Raw genomic sequence first — 19,119 nt, forward strand, 5'->3', positions numbered from 1 at the left:
TGGAGAACCACTGTTTTGCTGATTATCAGACTACTTTATTGTGTCAGCTTTTATTAAGAACCTTACTACCCCCTTCTGTTTAAAAATTGAATGACATTTCTCCCGCTTTGCTCTGCAGTTTGTTACCTGCTTGTATCACTCTTTATCTTATTTTTATAACGTTGTTTGTGTATTTTTATCTGCTGACTGCTGCTGCTAATTATAATAATAACTGTTACTTTCTTAAGTCAACACTAACTTACTATCTAACACAGAAATACAATCAGGCACTGATTTGAGACCAAGGTAAGTTACTCACTTTTATGCCATTGCCACAGAAGACTCTCTGCAGATCTCTGAACTACACTTTAGGAGCTCCATGAGATTCTAGTCAATCTATGCCTGCGGGGAATGGTGGGTAATTCAGAGTGAAGTTAACTTTCAAAAAGACCCAGAGCACGCTGTGAACGGGAGATGGAGGACTTTGAGCTCTCTGTTTCTTTAAGCTGTCTTTAAGATTCAGTCCTTTTTACTGTTGTACCACTTCATATGTAATCCGTAAGAGCTACCTGATGATATTTTACCTGTTGGCTTGAATTCCTCTTCTTTTAAAAAAGCAGGTGACATGGACATGTCACTCAAATCCCAGTTCTACATTTGACATCTGTCTGTCTGTGCGACATCTTAATGGTGCTCAAACCTCAACATCAATCACAATCTTTATGTCAGGGACTTAACTTTAAGTACATTAGTGTGTAGCGTAGTCCCAGCCTCAGACGTCACGCCCACGGACCGTTGGCTAAACGTCTGATGCATATGGGACACAAAAGTGGAAACACTTCAAGAGTTTCGAAGTCATCATCGGATTGGTTGAATTCTACAGGATTTCCGTGACACGTGTGTGTCGCATTCTTTAACGTTCCGCCTGGAAACAAAGATACCGTGGCGCCAAACCCCCTCATGAAAGAAGAAAGCCACCGTGTTTACAATTGTGATGACGAGCACTTATCAGGATCAGCTAAAATCTGGATTTTCAAAAGTATGTGAAATATTTAAAATTCGCAGCATATAATCTTTAAAATATGAAATTTCCACGCCTCGAAACGTGAAGCTGAATCAAAAAAACTGTGATTGGTTGTTTGACATGTCGGTCAAACGGCCTCAAGGGCAGGCCTTGGCCAATGAAATCTGCCATGAATTCCAGACCTTCAGACTACACGAGACTACAGGTGGATCTCAATAAATTAGAATGTCGTGGAAAAGTTCATTTCAGTAATTGTGAAATTCAACTCAAATTGTGAAACTTGTGTATTAAATTTAATGAACACAGACTGAAGTAGTTTAAGTCTTTGGTTTTTTTAATTGTGATGATTTTGGCTCACATTTAACAAATCTTTCCATCTCAACAAATTAGAATATGGTGACAATCAACTCAAAACACCTGCAAAGGTTTCCTGAGCCTTCAAAATGGTCTCTCAGTTTGGTTCACTAGGATACACAATCATGGGGAAGACTGCTGATCTGACAGTTGTCCAGAAGAAAATCATTGACACCCTTCACAAGGAGGGTAAGCCACAGACATTCATTGCCAAAGAAGCTGGCTGTTTACAGAGTGCTGTATCCAAGCATGTTAACAGAAAGTTGAGTGGAAGGAGAAAGTGTGGAAGAAAAAGATGCACAACCAACAGAGAGAACCGCAGCCTTATGAGGATTGTCAAGCAAAATTGATTCAAGAATTTGAGTGAACTTCACAAGGAATGGACTGAGGCTGGGGTCAAGGCATCGAGAGCCACCACACAGACGTGTCAAGGAATTTGGCTACAGTTGTCGTATTCCTCTTGTTAAGCCACTCCTGAACCACAGACAACGTCAGAGGCGTCTTACCTGCTCTAAGGAGAAGAAGAACTGGACTGTTGTGGTCCAAAGTCCTCTTTTCAGATGAGAGCAAGTTTTGTATTTCATTTGGAAACCAAGGTCCTAGAGTCTGGAGAAAGGGTGGAGAAGCTCATACCCCAAGTTGCTTGAAGTCCAGTGTTAAGTTTTCACAGTCTCTGATGATTCGGGGTGCAATGTCATCTGCTGGTGTTGGTCCATTGTGTTTTTTGAAAACCAAAGTCACTGCACCCTTTACCAAGAAATTTTGGAGCACTTCATGCTTCCTTCTGCTGACCAGCTTTTTGAAGATGCTGATTTCATTTTACAGCAGGATTTGGCACCTGCCCACACTGCCAAAAGCACCGAAAGTTGGTTAAATGACCATGGTGTTGGTGTGCTTGACTGGCCAGCAAACTCACCAGACCTGAACCCCATAGAGAATCTCTGGGGTATTGTCAAGAGGAAAATGAGAAATAAGAGACCAAAAAATGCAGATGAGCTGAAGGCCACTGTCAAAGAAAGCTGGGCTTCCATACCACCTCAGCAGTGCCACAAACTGATCACCTCCATGCCAGGCCGAATTGAAGCAGTAATTAAAGCAAAAGGAGCCCCTAACAAGTATTGAGTACATGTACAGTAAATGAACATACTTTGCAACAGGCCAACAATTCACTGAAAATGTTTTTTTTTTTGGTCTTATGAAGTATTCTAATTTGTTGAGATGGTGGGTTTTTGTTAAATGTGAGCCAAAATCATCACAATTATCTTTAGTCTATGTGCATTGAATTTAATACACAAGTTTCACAATTTGAGTTGAATTACTGAAATAAATGAACTTTTCCACGACATTCTAATTTACTGAGATGCACCTGTATGTGTAGCATTGATTATGCCATGGTAATTGTCAGCAACCCTGGTCCATATGAAGTGTAGATAACACTGTAGTCTTTTTCACTGTAGTAAGTTTTTATTTTTATATTTTATTGTATAGATAGTTGATTGTTTATTCAACTTCCTTCAATATTTACTAAGTGAAATCAGTGAATGATGATTTTGATAGGGTGACCATGTGTCCTCTTTTTTTTCCAGATATGTCCTGGCAAGGATTTCTATATTGCCCAAAATGTTCGGGTTTGTTTTCCTATTTATGTGCTCTCCACAGTCCTCATACATTATGTGTATTTGCATTGCTGTGACTGTTCTTTGTAGATCCCACCTTCTTGCACTCCACGATAAGAAAACAATAATAATAATAAAAAAAAAAAAAAAAAAAAAACAGACATTATAGGCAATTAAGAAATCTTGACAGGACCAGGACAAAGATGACATGAAGACATGAAATTTTTCTAAATCATTTTTGAGTAAAACTGCTGTTGATAGCAACTCTGGGGTGACCAAACCTGCCATTTTCCCAGGACACCTCCTGGCCAGGATTCTATATTGCCTAAAATATCCAGGTTGTAATTATCAATGTTGTTGACAACTTGGATGGTTGTTTTCAGAATCCAATGAGTGATCTTGGCCCTTTACGTGAGTTAACCTGCAACAGATTGCTGCTATGTCACTGTGCCAATCTGTCAGGCTTTGTAGTTAACCCATTGATGCAAACACAGGCCAGCCTAGGTGTATTTAAGCTGGCTTTCCTCTACCGCAAGGAGAGAGAATGATGTTGAAACGAGAAGTCATCTACAAACACTAAAACCCACAGGAACCTTATTTTTGGGAAAATCTGATAGAGACATTGTACGGGATGAACTCAGGAAATGGCTGCGACAGTCTCAACAACACCCAGAAGAGGACCACCTAAATTCGAGAATGACAAGACGATTCAAAAGCAAACCTCCTAAGAAGGGAGTCAAAGGGTGAGTAGACGACATTTAAATCTGATTGATCTCTTTATACACTTTTAAAAACAAAGGTAAAAGTAAAGGCATCTTTAATTCCATGAAGAACCTTTAAAATGGAATTTTTCCATTCCACAAAAGGTTCTTTAAAGTGGAAAAGGGTTCTTTAGATTTTTAAAATGTTCTCCAAGTTCACACTAAGATAAAAATGGTTCTTTTAAGAACTGTTCACTGAAAGGTTCTTTGGGAAACCAAACAAGGTTCTTCTGTTGTGAACCCCTCTTTTAGAATCTTTATTTTTAAGAGTATGTTAGGAAATAAACTTCATTTTTTGATCAAATTCTTCTCCTTCTTAATTAGATTTGGAGATGAAATCCCAGGAATGGACCGTCTTGGCGCTGGTGAGAAAAACCCTTGGAACATTGCTTATGTAGTGATCAACTTGCTGTGTTGTGTTGTGTTATATGCTAAACCTTGCAAACTGATTTTTCTCATTGTCTGGTTCGTTGCTGTGCTTCATCTGCCAACTTCTTTATTGCACAGACATCACTGTGGTGTGTCCATGGGAAACCTTTATCCAACCTGGAGTTGCACGAACTCACCCAATGGTATTATTTGCAACGGAGGACAGGAAGATGTGTCACCTGGACTTATTTAGTGGATTAGACTAGTTCCAGCTTTGGATCCCAAAAGGAGGGATGCTGAAAACGGACTCTTGTACCATTGCCATGATACTCTGCTGCAAACAGTAGAGTTGTAAAGATGCCAATCCGTACTAGCCTATGAATGAACAATACATATAGGCCTAATGTAGTGATTATTGAGATGCAAGAGGTTTATGAAGGTTTAGGATGATATAAAGTTGTAGAATGTGGAACAATGTGTAATTTGATTAATCTGTTTGGGTTCTTTTCTACACCACATAACCAAAATACTCTATATCTTTGAACTGTTTTTATGTGTGCCAATTCTATATTTTGACTTTTTAGCAGATGTACTCTGAGAGGAGAGGCCTTATTAGCTGTATAAAATCACTTCATCTGTTGCATTGATGCCTTAGAATATCCCCTGCTGTGAGCAAATTTGGCTTCATTTAAATAGACCTTAATCTGTGTTGTTAAATATGAAACATGAAGAAGTTTAATATTTAACATGACTTCATCTCTGCAAAAAAAATGTAGTCTTTCCTCAGATGACCCTTCTTGAATAAATTGCCTTGTGAGTTCACAATATCTGTTCTGCCACTCAGATTGTTTCTTCTAATTAGTTTTTGTAAAGTCTTTTTCCCCCCAAATTACTTCTTCATACAGATTAACAGGGTAATATTCATAGGCCTAATCATAAACTACTGTATGTAAATATTTTTCCTTTCAATTATTAGAAATCCATATGTGAAACTATAATTAGGTAAGCCCTTTCTCTCCTGAAATTCATTACATAGGCCTAGAGGTTGATTGTTCAAGATATGCCTATACTGTGTGTGTGGATAAAACATGTTTAGCTGCACATGACAGCACTGATTATTATAAACAGGGTGGATCATGGGATTCATACTTGAAAACTTACGTGAGATCCTTGTAGCATTAATCACAGAATTCCGTTTTACACGTTCATACCTTATAACATTTTTTTTACATAGCTCACAAGAATGTAGCATTGTAGAATCAGGGATGAATATGCCAAGTAAATAATAACACAATGCTTAGTCATGTAGTGTTGTTGCCTTAGCCAATTTAAACATGGGCTGAGTTTCCTGAAGCACTTAGTAGATTGTCAGTCACACATAATGCACGTTTCCTAGAATCACTGATATCTACAATAAATGAAAACATTTAGATGTAGTCTCAGACTGCTCATAAGTTCATCTATTGAAACAAAATTAGGTTCTTTTAATCCACATTTATTAGCTTTGAAGCCATCTTTATGATTGTAGACTCAAAAAGGTTGACAATTAACTTTAAATAGATATACACATTCAAGAAATAACATGGTTGGACCAAAAAATATTGTCCTGTCTTGCACTACACAGATGTTTATCCAAATCAACTATGATTATAAGAGAGAGTTACTAAAGATTCATGAATTGTTGATTCATAGCTTTATTAGTTCACAAAGTTGTTCAAATGATTATAAAATTCAGCTTTTTTCTTTTTTTTTTTAATTCAAATCAACAACTATATTAAAATTAGAGATCATCGGAAAGAAAATCATTGATCAATAAAAACAAAAAATGTTGGCTTTAAACATTGAAGCGGAGAGCCTACAAATTAAACTTTTTAGCACACAAACAAAACAAGATTTCATGTTTATACGCTTCATCTGATGTTTGTGGCAATCACTGCTTGGCAATTATTTTAGCATAATCATCTTTCACTGCTCAATACTGTGATTTATATGGTCATTTTAAAGTGTAGATTTTCACAGAAAACAAATGCAGCTCAAGGCAGAAAATTCACATTGTGTAGACAAACTACCCTCAGAAAATGTACTGCATAAAACCACCAGCTAGTTTTTACCAAAACATGCCAATGCCAAGAGGCATGTGAAAACTAGGATTAATGCATTTCATTTGAGGGCCTGATCTACGCAAACAGATTTAATACCAATTAAATTTAGAAATCAAGATAGAAACATTTAAAAGTCCTAAACAGCACTAGGTAAACAAAAATGTAATGAACCATATTTGCGCGTCTGTAACAATATATGTAGTAGTCTGTATTAAGTGCACATCACCAATAGGTTTCTTTATGCTACAAATGCTACTTAAAGCTCAGCTACTCTAAAATATAAATGTAATAAATAAACAGTCACATAGTGCAAAACTAACATAATGTGCTCATCTGCTGTATGTATTACAGGCAAAAACTAACTGTGTGATAAAGGAGCAAAAATGCATTTTTTCAAATAATCAAGCCCTTTAAATACTGAACGTCAGACAAATTGTGCATGTTGCAGGTTTGTGTTTGGCATCTTTGACATGAGAGAAACTCTGACCAGCCCCTGAGTTTTTAAGGTCCAAAGCTGGTGCTCTAAAGGCAGGATCCAGGGTGAACATGACCACCAATCATGTCTGAGCCAGGTGAAGCTCCTCCAGACCATCTTTACCCACGTGGTAGCGGGCAAGATCCTTCCTGGTTACCAGTCCCACAACCTTCACATCCAAAGCACAGGGAATTCTAAACTGATTACCTTACTGGGAATGAGCAATATTCTGAACGATATGGCACATTTTGACTGATACAATAAGCTGTTAATTATTTCGATGTTATTACAGATAACCGGTAAATGGTCAATATTCAAGTTTCTTCAATAAAAGCTTAAAATATATAATAATAAACATTATTTTATAGCACTTTTCATATAGTAAATCTAAAGTGCAATATAACAAACATAAAAATAAAAACAATATTTTTCAATATCAATAAATATTTATATCAGTATACTCAAAAGCAACTTCAAAAGATGTGTCTTGACTCACCTTTAAAAAATATTAATACCTGAAGACTGACTGTTTGATATTTGACAGATTATTAAATAATTTTTACTTTAAGAGAGTGTTAGATGACAGAAAGATAATCTAAATGTAAAACTAGAGGAAATGAACATGAAAAATGACAAATATAATACTGATCAATAATGATAAATAATTAAAAAAAATATTTTAATATCTGCCAACAATGACTAATAATACTACTAGTATAGCGCTAATATTTTGTGCATCCCTAAAGATTAGCTGCAAGTTAAAAGCAGAACGTGAACCACAATAAAACAATAGTGATACACTTACCCTGTTCTCATTATCAACCACCACCAGATGTCTCAGTCCTAGCGCCCGAAACAATTTAAACACACGGGGGAGTGAGGTCTCCTGAAATGAAATATCAAAGACTAGACAGTTAATACTGCAGATGATAACTGAAATACACTTCCTGATGGTCTTTTGTTTTTACAGTAAATGTGTAAATGTCATGCAAGGATTGTTGTGAGTTATTTCAACTGTGTGTGGCAGCGGTGTACTATTTAAAGCTCTGGCACTGCGTAATTCCAGGTATAAGCCGAAAACTGGAGAGGTTCAAGTATCAGCATCAATTTATTTTATTTCCTATGCCATTTGATCGTTATGGCATAAACTTGTAAATACAAAAATACCATCAGTAGGCGGTCGTTGGCCAGAATATGCTACAGTGCAAGTTAACTGACCTGAGGCACAGTGTATGGGGTCGGGTTCATGAACTCAGTGAGGTCCATCATGCACTCCCTCTCATCCTGAGAGACGTGGATGGACTGGATGGGGGGGAAACGTGGATATGCATCTCTGAAGTCCTTCAGCTGTAGCTTCCTTTGGCTGAGACGTGAAGACGCCCTTTCCACAAACACCTGAGACACGGACAGAGGGCTGAACTACTACAATCTGCTGTAGTAACAGTATTTCCTAACCAATGGGGATTAAAGTCCAACCAAAGTATCATAATTTAGTTTTTCAGACCTTATGCTTGAGAAGAACAATGAGCTGGGAGCGAAGAATAAGTCCACAGATTTTTCCCGGCTGTGGAAAGAAGACAAGCAAGTTTTAGATTTGATTAAAACTGAAATATACGAGTAGGAACGACAGGACCCGAGGTCATGTTTTCATGGTTATGTCACCTCGTCGTTCTCGGTAGTATCGGAGACCACTGGGAAGCCGTTGTGATTGGTGGATGTGTTGCTAAGAACGTCCACGATTCTCCCGACTTTCTCCACTCTGTTGAAGCAGGTGACCGGAGAGCTCATGACCTCTCTGTGGTGAAAACATCAACACACAAATTACATTCACTTTATTATTTATATAATATTGTAACACTTACTAATATTTTGAATGATCTTTTATTTAGTAATTTAGGATGTCCTTTTATTATTATTTTTTAAATTATATTTATAAAAATAGAAACACAGAAGCATAAAACATTAACAAAAAATATTTGGTTTATATTCATTTCAGTTTTAGTTATTTTACTTCAGCTATTTCAGTAAGTTTATTTCATTTCAGTTAGTTGCAAGGCAACATTTATAATTTTCTTTCAAGTTTTCTTATGTATTTTTTTCCTGAATATTATATTTAATTTTATTTAAATTAGTGAAAATAATTGTAATAGTTTTGGTAAACTATAACAATATTGCATTGACTAATGTATTTCCATTTAATTCTATTTGGCTGATATAAGTTGGAAGTGGGACTTTTATTTTGACAGTGCTGAGAACACATGTGCTCAGTGTCACAGGAGCATATTTCTCCATCCTCATTAGTTTACAGACTTCTTTAGTTCTGTCTAATAATTGAAAGGTAAATACTTTAATGCTTTTTATAATACTTTTTACTGTAGGCATTCAGCAAATATGTTTTTTAAAGGAGTAGTTCACTTCCAGAATAAAAATTGTCATCATTTACTCACCCTCCACTTGTTCCAAACCTGTATGAGTTTCTTTCTTATGTTGAACACAATTGATGGGCACCATTGACTTCCATAGCAGAAAAAAAAAAAAAAAAAAAAAAAAAAAACTATGGAAGTCAATGGTGCCCATCAACTGTTCGGACATTAACATTTTTAAAAATAGAAGAAAGAAACTCATACAGGTTTGGAACAAGTGGAGCACTGATTATATCAACTGAGGTGGTACTAAAAAAAGTACCAGGTGCGCTATCACCAGTGGAAAACCCCCCAAAACTGAACCGTACCGAGCCGTACCATGCAGTGGAAAAGCGCCATAGGGGTCAGTACTGAGAAGTTGAAAGCGTCATATGAGATGTAAGGCTGATGGATGTGGTTACCTGGCCGTCAGCCAATGAGAAGTGGGAGGAGCATCCCAGTGGAGGAAAGGAACACTCTGCAGCTTAATATGGACATCATACAAGCCCTACAAACCACAAAAACCAGTCAGACAAATGCACACATGTGATTTGTGCTCTAATAACATGATTTACATTCATGACTAAAAGCTTTGTGACCCCCTTAAAAACACACACACACACACACACACACACACACACACACACACACACACACACACACACACACACACACACACACACACACACACACACACACACACACACAGATCACCAGTTCTCAGGAGACAAAAACAGCCATGCCAGGTATTCTGCTTCTCACCTCTATAAAGTAATCCCCCACAATCTTGGCAGTCATCAGCACAAGCATGATGGGAAAGCCATAGGTCACGTTCCCGGTGGCTTCTACCAGGATTACGGTGAGACTAAGTGTCATTCTGACAATGCCACCTGTCAAATTAACACAACAAAACCATACTTGTTACTGCTGTCATGTACTTCCTTCACAGAAATGCAGTTAAGAGAAGTATTATAAACCACAAAACAGCATTCCTGCTGCATTTTCTTAAAGAATGTCTAGTTTACACTAACATGACACTAAAACATCAATAACTCACCAAGCTGGGCAGCAGCACCTATTAGAGCATATTTCCCAGGATCCGCCCAAATCTATCAGTTAAGAAAACATGTCAGCAGCACAATACAGCTAATCTTTCTTCATTTAGCTCTATTTTTCTCAGATTGGTCGTTTAAGATGAATTAAAATGTAGCTGAAAATTTTTTTAAAAGGTGTTGGAAGCAGAGAAGTGGAAAGCTGTACTTACTGATTGGCTGGAAGCAATGAAAGACAGAAGGATCCCAAATAGTCGGCCCCAGGCTGCTCCAATAAGCAGAGACGGGATGAACACTCCTGCTGACACGGTCAGACCATACGTCCAGACAGCCAGGGCGAAATATGCCAGAGTGAAGACCCCCAGAGTCACAGGGTTGTAAGTTCCTGAGCGAGATATATTCCCAGTATGTTAAAACAAAACTAGACTGCAGTAGGCCTTCAAACATTATGGCCAGCCTGGTTAGAAGGAATGGCTTTAGACTGGGACTGAAGTCTTAATAATAGGCTGTATATCTTTGGTATATTGTATATGTGATTGCTTGGTTTTTCTATTCCATTGCGCTGCTTTTCCACTGTTTTTCTAGATGTCTAGATGTGCTCACGTCTCTAAAAATGCAGTGCTCAAGTTAAAATAATAAATCTTGAGACCTTTTATGTAAATGGCCCCTGATAAGTGAAGCTAAAACACTGTTGGGGCATTACCTTAGAAGACAGTATCTTCTACATGCCCTAAATGTGCATCTAAAAGCCATCCATACACAACCCTGCACAATCTGTAGTAAGCCAAGCATCTGTTTTTAGCATAATATTAAGTATTCCTTGTCTAGGGGGCAGCATACGGCTGCTAGCAGACACATAATATTAAAACCATATCGAATATGTAAAGTAATTCAAATATTAATCATATATATTAAAAAAAATCATATTATTATGATTTTAGGAAATCATTTAATAATATAACATTATAGTGAATTAACAACTTGCCATATTTAAAGACCAAAAACGGTCATGATAAACTTTGGCCCCTTGTTATTATTTGTGATTTTTCTTGTTTCAGTCCAGTGGCTGTGGACGGACTCTTGTGCACTCTGGGAAAGCAATCAAAGATGGCGTAGAAAGATTTTAGCTGCCTGTCAGCTGGCCTGCTTCCAGCTTGTAACTCTAAATCTGCTTTGGCAGACACATGCATGTAAACACACAGGATACACCACATAACAACTGAAGAAGTGTTCGCAGGCTTGATGTTTCGATTGCAGTTTCGATAAGATGTCCGCAACATTCCCAAACCCGTCCACACCCAACCACTCCCTCGGTGAGACACACCTGGAGGGTTGTGGAACAGACTCCTCACACTCCGCTCAGGGGTGTTGAAGAAGGCGGTGGCCATGGAATTATATTCCCCATCAGCACAGAAGAGCTGTAAATGAACAATATAACAAATCACACTTCTGTTTGGCATCTCATAGACTATATTCTCACCTAAGATCAGTTCAGCTTAGCAATTTCTCATTTAAGGAAACATCTTGAAAGCCCAGTGAGCATATAAACACCTGTAAGGGATATTCCTCAGTGTTGTCTTGTCCCAGTGGCTGGCAGTCATTGGAGAAATAGATCATAGCAAAGGAAACAGTAGCGGTCACCGCGGCAACCAGCATAGCCTCCATCACCTGCAGACATGGCCGGTGGATGTACCTGAGACATAACACAGCATGCTGAAATCTCAGAAGCCAACGCAATTTGGCCCAAAATAGAAGAAAGATGGCAAAGCTGAATTTTCAGTATCATTACTCCAGTCTTCAGAGTCAGAAATCATTCTAATATGCTGACAGTGTTCAGGAAACATTTCTTCTTATTATCAATGTTTCTGGAAATGATATTTTTTTTAAGGATTCTTTGAGGAATAGACAGTTTAGAAGACCATAATTTACATGAAGCAGAAATATTTTGCAACTTTGGCTTTGTTGTCACTTTTGATTCATTTCTTAACAAAAAAACTGACTGATCTTACTAAAACCAAACTGACAGTATATTAATATCGGTGTTACATTTAAAAATAAAATGTTTGTTAAACGTTATATTTTTTTAAACAATTATTTTGTGTTTTCAGTATCATATCATTCTCACTTTCCATTAAATGCCTTACAACAATGGCAACTCTCTTTCTTTACTCGTTGGCCTCAATTTAACATGCGGGCGTAACCCAGAAAATTGTCACATGTCAAGTGATGGATGTGTAAAAGTCTTCAGACACATCCCATCTGCTTCCGCTCAGTAAAACACCCATTCAGTGACAAAACCTACCCATCTGACCAGTCATTTAGCTAACTGTCTAACCTACTGTCAAGTTGCTGCAAATTTTTTTTTTAAATGGACAAAATACAGACCAGACACATTGAACTAATAGTAGCTTTTCCATTATACAAAATTTAGCTTTTCCAAAAAACGATTTGGCCCTAAATGAATGCCATACATATTATGCATGACCTTTTAATACCTTGCAATCCTACCTTATTCTGAAAATTGTTAGCCAATAATTGATGATATTGAACAATGCTCCAAGCACCCCTCCTGGAAAAATGAAAGGGAAAAAAAAGAGAAGCAATTCAAAGCTACATCGATTCATTTCAAATTTTATAAACAAAACTATTTTAACGTTTTATGCAAGGGCAAGGTGACGCTCCCCTCACCTAAAGCTCCCATGATAATGAAGAGAGGAATTTCATATAAATTATACTGTACACTCTAAAAGAAAAAAACACACACACATCAAATTTAGTTCAGGAGTGTCGTGACTAATATAGCTACAATCAAATATTCAGATGTTTCTTTCTTGTGATATTTTTGACAGCTTCAAGGGTCAATTCCACTTTAACAGATTTTCCTTTCAAATCTCTGCGCGGTGGAAAAACGTAGAAAGAGACCTTGTCAGAGGGACTGAAGACGATAAAGACAGAACTTACATCACTGTCGAAGCGGCCAAAGTTAATAAGACCAGGGCTAGACAGCTCTCCGGGCTTCCCATGATAAATACTCAGGAAAAAGTTCAGTGTGAAGGTGGAGACCATTGAAGCAAAGAACTAAATCAAAAGCAAAGCAGGGTGAGGGGTTCAAACAGCTGACCTCTGAAACTGACTGAAATAAGGAGCCAGTCACTCACAATTCTCCACGTCAACAGCTGGTTCCAGAAAGACGCGCCTTCCTCTAAACTGAACAGAACCCCACCTGTGCCAAAAACCACAATGCATCTTATCTAAGAATCATTTCAGGCCATTTCTACAGTTTTTATTCAGAGGAGCAAATGATGGATTTTCACTTATAGCTACAACTCTGTATCAGCTACTGTAATATGCCTTAACAACATAATAATAACATATTTGGCACTGGCTTTGCATAACTTGCTTCTATGACATGATTTTCTGCATGTCTCACCAACAGGGGCTCCAAAGGCAGCGGAGACTCCAGCCGCTGCTCCTGCCGAGACAAAGTCTCTTTTCTCTGTGTCCCTGCGGAAATACTCAAATATCTGCGGGAACAGAAGCCTGACATCAGGCTCTACGTTTACAGTACGATTCAAGCAGACCTAACATTACAGAAAACTGACCTTAAAATCTTTTTTCAGTGAAGTGCTTCTTCCTTGAGATACTCCTGCGGCCACCACTGCTCCCGAATGAATCATGGGTCCTTCCTGTGAGAGGAGAGCAGCTGTTGAGGCCATCACTTAGCTTTCAATAAGTCCCATTAACCCTAGTTGATGGTTTTATATTGTACCTTTCCAACAGCGAGACCTCCAGCAACTGAGCAGATCACACCAAAGACCTTTATCACCAGAGTCTGTGGACACAGAAAAAAACTGCTGATATAGAGATCTATTATAATTGAAAAATATCTATTTATCTCATATAGATAAATAGATATTTACATCTATGATATCTATATCTTTTAACCTTTTTGTTTAGTTAAAATCAAGCTACCTTGTTTGTCTTATAGAGAAGCTGAAGCTATAAAAGGCATCACCTTTAGTCGAACAACACGAGGGATCTTCACTCCATTCAGGAAACATTTTATTTGAGGGATTCCACTTCCTGCAGCAATGGGCTGTGAGAAAACGGACTGAATTTTAAATAATGTTCCATGTAAAATAATATACAATTACTTACACAGCACACAATGTACTCTACCAATCAAATTATTATTATTTTAAATTTTTTTAATGTTTGAAGTCTCTCATGCTCACCAAGGCTGCATTTATTTAATACAGTAAAACCAGTAATTTTATTAAATATTGCAATTTAAAATAGTTGTAATATATTTAAAATGTTATTTATGTGATGGTTAAGCTTTAGTTTTAGCAGTTATTAGTCCAGTCTTCAGTGTCACATGATCCTTCAGAAATGATGCTAATGTACTGATTTGCTGCTCAAGAAACATTTATTATTATTATTATTATTATTATTATCAACAATGTTGAATACACTTGTGCTACTTAACAATGGTGTTGAAGCAGAGATACATTTTTGTCAGGATTCTTTGATGAATAGAAATTTCAAAAGAACAGCACTTATTTGAAATAGAAATCTTGTGTAATCAGCTAACTATAATAATGCATCCTTGCTTTATAAAAGTATCAATTTCTTTTAAAACCTTGCTGGTCCCAAAGTTTTGCTAAGTCCTGTATTTTGCTTAGAAGATACATACATACATATGGTGAAGTCTGATTAAATAAGCTGAGAAATATAATTTATTTTATTTCTAGTTCATTTGTGGAAATCAGAATACAGTATCCAGTATATATTACGTACTGCAGAAATATTAAGAGTAGTATGCCTTTCAGAACACAGCCAAATTCTGCTTTCTGTTTGGGTACAGAGAGAGAGCCGAAGTGATACTGAAGCACAAAAGGGAAGCAGAAGCCACATAAATCTCATTCTGACAGGAAGAAAACACTTACCTCTAAAAAGGCAACAGCGAGAGAGCCAAGCATCACGAAAGCAGAGTTCAGCACTGCCCACAGTATAAGAGAGATGGACAGGCCACCAAGCTCTGTGTATTTCTCAATGTCTGAACGCCTAGTTTAAGAAACTGAAGCCAGTGAGAAATATATAGCACACAATCACACTTAATTAAACTGAAGAAAGCCTTTTCATTAAATAAGTTGATTTGTCTGACTGCACTTTTAAATATTGAGCTATATTATTACGTCAAATAATACCATGAATAAACTTTACGTTTTTGCACCAAACATTAGCTACTGATATTTTTTCCTGGAATATAAAAATAAATAAAGAAAAATCATATTTTAATTTTGTTGAGTGCTAAATTAAATAAACTACATGGACAGATGATATTAGATAAAAAAAAATAATAATAATGCTCAGTTTTCACTCTGTCCATGCCATGCAGCCGTTAACATCCAAATTATTCATGAAGTAACAATGGAAATAGATTACACAAATTTTCACGTGTTAACACAAATTAAGGTTGTAAAATAGATGAATGATAGAGAAAGGATACTCTGCTTGACTGCTAAGTACTTATAACCAGCTAATTTCTCCACAGCAATGTCTATCATGCATGCGATGAGACCAGTGAGAAACCCAATCAGACCGCAGATCACCCATCTCGTGATCTCCAGACATCTGAAACCCTACGGTAACAATAAATAAACATTCAGTGTTAATCTATAATAGCTATAACAAATTACTGTTGCATAACAAGGAAATCAAAGTCTGTTCTTAATGCCGTTTCACTAATCTTCTAAATATTTGGCTGATTTAAGGAGAGATTTCAACTACAATCATGTGTTATCCCAACATTAATTCTGAGTCAAGCCATATTTGGAGAATACTATGAAAAACGTGCTATCGTCAGTTTAAAGCACTGATTTAGCATTATCATTGTTAATTACTATAAAGAAAAACAAAAAAAAACACAAAAAAAAACAATGTGTTTAGGGGGAGAGCTGATTGAACTTGTACATAAACCAACAATTTAAAAATAGCACAACATATTGTGAAATGCCCCATGATTTTAAGACAAACTGCACATTCCTTTCAACGGTCTCCATCAACTGTTATGATTGTAAACTCAGAAAGTGCCTTTATATGAACAGATTACAAAGCGCACATGATCCAAGTTAACCGTTAACTAAAAAAAAAAAAAAAAAAAAAAAAAAAAAACAGAACCAGAGTTTGTCATCTCCACCTCTAATGAAAATCTCTGATGGTTTTACTGACCATGTGACTCATCCGCCTCTCTTCCTCCAGAAACAACTGATTCTCACTGTTATCATAATCAAGACTCTGAAACACAAAATGCACTAGGTTTGACACTTTACATCACAGCTCTTCAAATATAGTTTATTTAAAGTGTACTTGATGCATTTTGTCTGTGGTTTTTAAGTTCATTTACAGAAAACCTACTTTTTTTTTTCAAAGCATTTTAACAGACACTCAGTTGAAAGAGGGTGACTGAAGGTCAGGTCTAGATTCAGTTACCTCAAATTTGAGAGACAGCAGCTTTTCATTGTGAGGGATTTCCTTTGGGCGACTTCTCACAATGTCCTGTGTGATTCGGGAAAAACAGACTCAGAGTTGCCCAGCTGACATTCATCAAGGGCATATACAGTCATTCTATGCTCATGCAATCAGAATAGAACAACACTTTATTTAGCTACATCAACTCTTTGCAGCCATGAGCAAATGTGACCTCATGCCAACACATTGGAAACATAAACTCACAAACGATCAAGTACATCGCATGCATATTCTCAATAAATTATTATATTGAAGAAGCCGAAGAGTCAGGCATTTTCCTGGTCCTTCGGTCTCTAGCCAAAATGGCTGATTTGAGGTGAGATTTAGACTACACTCATGCACTGTTCTAACATTCAAAGCATCAAAACCACAAACACCTTCAAATTAAAACTGAAACTATAGCTATGTGTCAAAACAGTGAAGCACTTTTCTGGACCAGAGTATAGGCTTTTATGTGTATACTTACAGTAGTGTTTTGTTTGTACGCATCTTTAGAAGAAAAAAAAAATGATGTAAAAAAGATTTTACCTCTTCGGGTGTGATTTCCTCCTCAAGATCCACAGTGCTCAGCCTGCCTATATGAAACATAGCTCCCCCGGATAACTATGAACCAAATACATTACATTAAATCAAGAGTCTAATCATTTTTAATATCTCTCTTATTTTTTTTTTTTTTTAATCTTTAATATATATAGGGGCTCACTGGCCAAAAGGGGCCCACAATACAGTAAGGGGGGGCTAGAATTTCTAGCTATGGCCCGTACTGTAATCAAGAATAAACTAAATTCAGTGTAGGTCTAAGGATCACAGATGCTTGCAGTTTCTTAGCAGAATAAAGGGGTTATAAAAATTGGGAAGTAAAAAACATCCAAATATCCAGAGTTGCAAAACTGGCTGCAGCTTGCCATTAGGTAAGCTACAAATACAAGGCCTCCCTCACTAGGGTTTACAAGAAACACAAGGGTTTACCCTCAAATAACTATTTTGTTTTCATTTCAACGCTGTGATGACAAGAAGTTAGTGCAAGTGTATTATCATGCTTCCTGCATGTAGGCACACTAACGTTACCTTTGCATGCTTAACAAGCGTGCTTTATTTAATAAGCAGGGCAAGTATTTCATGTAAGCAGAAGTCAAAACATTTCAGATTGATTGCTGAGTCCTATTTGTGTCATTTTTGTAGTGTGTATGGGGTGTCTGGTACCTGTCTGTTGCTGTATTTCCCGTCCTCGGCTCCGTTCAGCAGGGGCGTTCTCTCTCCGCGATCATCGCCTCGGCTAGACCATGACACTTTCTTCGCGATGTTGGCCATGTCTTATTTGACCATTAATTACACATCAAACCTGCTAACTGTAGAACTACTGCGAACACTTCTTCCCCATGACTAACAATCATAAGCGAACCCGTGACTAGTGTACGGAAAGCACCAAGGTCCAAGAGAGAGTTCATTTTCTACGGAAGTCTGGGAATTGTAGTTCACAGTTCTACAGTTGAACAGTTCTGGGTTTTGTGTCAATATAATGACGTGCGGTAGTGACTGAGATGGCTCTGTTCTGTTGTAAGGGTTAAAACATGCTCATAACTGTCGTATCTGGTATTTTAGATTAGATTAACTAATAACAAAATAATTAAAATAATAACATAATGACCTTTTCCAACAAGCAGGTTTCTCCACACACTACCCTGTTGTTAAATTGCAAACATTTATTTTCCATATATATATATATATATATATATATATATATATATATATATATATATATATATATATATATATAGCCTATGTATGTATGTTTAGGGATCTAAAATATGGTCATGCTGAATAAGACATTATTATGTGCTTTATAAGTACTAATAAACAGCCAATATGCTAGTGTTATGCTAATAAGCAGTTAGTTAATAATGAGAATTGGTCCTTACAAAAATTTCAAAATGTTCAGAAAAGTGCAGAATAGGATGCTTTGATCAAAGAGGGAATTACCTCGAAGTACTGTATTGTATTGTATGATTTCGGGAAGGGAATTACCCCGATATAGCTACTGTATTATATTGTATTATATCCAGGACAGGAATTACCTGTAGTGTTGTATTTTATTGATTATACATTTAGTGTTTTTCCAAGACAAACGCTCCATAAAGCTTACCATCATGTATTTATTTCAGTGTGAACGTTTTGCTTTGGAAACTGTTAGGTTAAAGGGGTAATAATGCTTTAACTTTACAATACTTATACACTGAACAATAATGTAATAATGTTCATAAAAAGAAAACAAAAACACTGCAGTTCGTCCTATGCTCCTGAGAGCTGTTTTGTTTCATATAGAGCATATTTGTGATAAATTCAGTTGCTTTGAAAATCATTGAAAAATACAAATTTTATAATTTGATATTGAACAGTGTCACTGATTTGTTATGATTTTGGGAACTCAGTATGCGTGGCAGACAGTATGAA

General features: G+C 36.8%; 1 protein-coding gene and 1 long non-coding RNA gene across 2 annotated transcripts; one reads left to right on the plus strand and one right to left on the minus strand.

The window, feature by feature from the left end:
• The first annotated feature begins 2,695 nt into the window (after positions 1 to 2,695).
• Positions 2,696 to 4,908, plus strand: LOC109079783. The gene is made up of 3 exons (XR_002016014.2): positions 2,696 to 3,716; positions 4,059 to 4,099; positions 4,242 to 4,908. It is a non-coding gene; the product is annotated as an uncharacterized LOC109079783 (long non-coding RNA).
• An 873-nt stretch (positions 4,909 to 5,781) lies between these two features.
• Positions 5,782 to 18,103, minus strand: LOC109079774 (H(+)/Cl(-) exchange transporter 7-like). The gene is made up of 25 exons (XM_042725795.1): positions 17,872 to 18,103; positions 17,197 to 17,271; positions 16,630 to 16,695; positions 16,369 to 16,434; positions 15,647 to 15,779; positions 15,084 to 15,193; positions 14,150 to 14,230; positions 13,904 to 13,966; positions 13,737 to 13,820; positions 13,565 to 13,658; positions 13,293 to 13,357; positions 13,096 to 13,212; positions 12,823 to 12,877; positions 12,643 to 12,703; positions 11,686 to 11,827; positions 11,459 to 11,552; positions 10,347 to 10,519; positions 10,140 to 10,191; positions 9,845 to 9,972; positions 9,505 to 9,590; positions 8,343 to 8,475; positions 8,185 to 8,244; positions 7,899 to 8,075; positions 7,486 to 7,566; positions 5,782 to 6,849 (listed from the first exon to the last, which is right to left on the minus strand). Exons 1-25 carry the CDS (start codon positions 17,977 to 17,979, stop codon positions 6,763 to 6,765), a joined length of 2,391 nt encoding a protein of 796 aa, XP_042581729.1. The 5' UTR covers positions 17,980 to 18,103; the 3' UTR covers positions 5,782 to 6,762.
• Between the last annotated feature and the right edge of the window lie 1,016 nt (positions 18,104 to 19,119).

The sequence above is a fragment of the Cyprinus carpio genome, chromosome A3, assembly GCF_018340385.1.
Source record: "Cyprinus carpio isolate SPL01 chromosome A3, ASM1834038v1, whole genome shotgun sequence".
In the NCBI taxonomy this organism is placed as follows: domain Eukaryota; kingdom Metazoa; phylum Chordata; class Actinopteri; order Cypriniformes; family Cyprinidae; genus Cyprinus; species Cyprinus carpio.

Excerpts from the sequence above, each read along its gene's own strand:
- LOC109079774 (XM_042725795.1), bottom strand. The coding sequence starts at position 17,979 with ATGGCCAACATCGCGAAGAAAGTGTCATGGTCTAGCCGAGGCGATGAT. Across the intron at positions 15,780-16,368 it reads AGAGGCGGATGAGTCACATG|GGTTTCAGATGTCTGGAGAT; the intron begins GTCAGTAAAACC and ends TTGTTACCGTAG. Across the intron at positions 14,231-15,083 it reads TCGCTGTTGCCTTTTTAGAG|CCCATTGCTGCAGGAAGTGG; the intron begins GTAAGTGTTTTC and ends GTTTTCTCACAG.